This window comes from Trichosurus vulpecula, chromosome 1, assembly GCF_011100635.1.
Source record: "Trichosurus vulpecula isolate mTriVul1 chromosome 1, mTriVul1.pri, whole genome shotgun sequence".
Lineage (NCBI taxonomy): Eukaryota > Metazoa > Chordata > Mammalia > Diprotodontia > Phalangeridae > Trichosurus > Trichosurus vulpecula.
This window is the reverse complement of record NC_050573.1, coordinates 331651826-331654248: the sequence shown is the minus strand read 5'-3', so window position 1 is coordinate 331654248 and position 2423 is coordinate 331651826. Positions and strand designations below refer to the sequence as shown.

The 2423-nt window shown below is 48.7% G+C and overlaps 1 protein-coding gene across 1 annotated transcript; it reads right to left on the bottom strand.

The window, feature by feature from the left end:
• Positions 1-925: 925 nt before the first annotated feature.
• Positions 926-2074, bottom strand: LOC118837969 (polymerase delta-interacting protein 2-like). The gene has a single exon (XM_036745137.1). The coding sequence runs from the start codon at positions 2072-2074 to the stop codon at positions 926-928; it is 1149 nt and encodes a 382-aa protein (XP_036601032.1).
• Between the last annotated feature and the right edge of the window lie 349 nt (positions 2075-2423).

The window sequence follows — 2423 nt, the reverse complement described above, 5'->3', positions numbered from 1 at the left end:
GATGAAATGGTTTGTCTGGAGACTGGCTGTTACACATGCTAAAGCTTCTTGTAGCTGCAGGTAACACCAAATGGTTCAACAAGCCCTCATACCAAAGATGCTAGCCCTCTCTGAACACCCCATAAACCCCATGGACACATATAGCTGACAATTATATTATTATGCTTTGTCATTTGTCAATACTTAGATATTTCAGTGAATCCATGAATGGTTCCACTCTTGTCTATGTCTTCTCAAATACCATCTCTGGGGATCTACCCAGTGTCCTGTTGCTCTTTTCTAGATTTTTTAACTTTATGTGGGTCTCAGTGCATCATGAAGGCTATTTATTTATCTCTACCTGTACTATCTGATAGGCCTTTCACCTTTTTTCATTCCCCATCTCTTTTATCTCATTTGTATAGCTTTTTACATGTAAATTATTGTTGAGAGTATGCTAAATCCTATTCATGCCCACTATATATCTTCCCATTTCTCTTTGAGTGATACAATTTTTTGATTCTTTTGAATCTTCAGAGATATTATATAATTCTTTGTTATTATAGAATCATGGTAAGAATATTGGTGCTAACAAAGATGAGTTTCTTTTTTTTTTTTCCAGGCGTGCACCGATTTATTGACCAAATCTCACACTTCGAAACAACTCATAGAATGGGCAGAGGGATATCCCTCCTGTCTCCTGTGGCAGCCAAGCAGGTTGAGCTCCTGCTCGGGAAGGTTTACTGGAACATAGTGCGAGCACGTCAGGGAAGGCTGGTTTTAGAGGAGCCCAAAGTGGGTCTTTAGAGAAAATAGTTACACAACCCAAAAAAAAAAAAAACCAAAACCAACCAAATGGAACAAACTATAAGAGACGCCAAACCCAAGGTAGCCCATGAGAAGCAAAGGAAGAGTCCAATGTTCTGCAGCCATGGTGAAATGGAAGTCACTCTTCAGGCAGGCCAAGGCTGGATGTGGATCCTGAGCTGCACCACCAGTGAAGGCCAGAAGGGGGTGTTTCCTCATCCTTATTGCTCTCCAGGGAGAAGGGGGGAATTCGGACATCAAAGTGAGATCCATCAGGCCTCTCAAAGCGGAACGTGCCCCACATGTGCCCACTAGAGGCTTGCAGAGAGACATGGCTGCTGTACTGGAAAGCTGCCTGTTCTTTGGATAAGACAGGTTCCCGGCCCACCACCCCTCTGCTTTGCACTGTCTCCAAGGTGCCTGACAAGCTGAATATCCTCCAGTGCCGTTCCCGAAGCTGTACAACATCACTGTCCAGGTTTTCCAAACGGATGCAGTAGCGCCACCAGTAGACTTGGGAATTCTGGGCCTCCCTCATGCCCATGTAGAAGGGGATGACAGTGACACGGATGTTCTCGGTGGTTTCCTGATGGACATCTGACAGCTCCAGCCAGGGATGATTCTTCTCCTGCCAAGCACGAAGGGTCTCCCGGGCCACAAAGGGTGGAACTTTGGACTGCTCATAGAGGAGAAACCTTTCAAACAGCTCATGCTGGATGGGGACCTGGTCAGTGGATGTGTAGGGGAGGATGTCTTCATGGCTGACGTAGTCCAATCCTGGTATGGCATAGAGGGCTCGACTGTCATCATGGTTGGCCAAGAACGTCACAGCTTCTGTCTGAGATCTCTGAGATATGTGTGGGCAGTCCCGGGCATCAATCAGCACCTGGTAGTACGTGTGGGTTTTGCCTTTCACCTCCTTAGAGCCATGGCCAGCTGGGTTCTCTGTCTTTTCTGGGGCGGTAGAAGCCACATCTCGGTCGTACAACCTGGCCTGCCAGGGAAACAGGACGACCCCTCGGTACCCAAATACGCTATGAAGAAAGAGCTGGCCCGTCTCGTATTTCCCATTCTGCTTTGGCACCTCAAATACTCCAACTGTTTCCAACACTTTGCCCTCTGGTCGGTTTCGGGACGAGAGGTGTCTCCGCACCGTGGCCGCGGCCGGGAGCTCCGGGGGAAAGGTTGCGAGGGGCCGCAGCGTCCGGGCCCCCGCCAGAGGCCGGGGCCACCAGGAGCAGCAGCGGCCGCCCACGGCCAGGGCCCGCCGGGCTACACAGCCCGCCATGTCGGCGCCTGTGCCGAGGCGGACTCGCGGACTCGGTCACGGTCACAGACGCGGACGCCAACGCGCGGCGCCTCCCCAAAGATGAATTTCTATTTCAGAGAGAACCTTCAGCTGATTGGTAGTTGTGTAATTATACAAATAAGATGTACTCTACTATCTTCCTTTATTTATGTTTCCAGCTACCTTTTCATCTGTAAAGTTGATATTCACTCACGGACCAAATCAAGTGACTGTCCCTCCAACTTCATAGCATCATCCAACCAAAGGCATTCTTCATTTAGTTGATTTATAAAGAAGTACACATGTAACAACAATATTACTAGCAGTTGCTGTGGGGGTGTAAGACCAA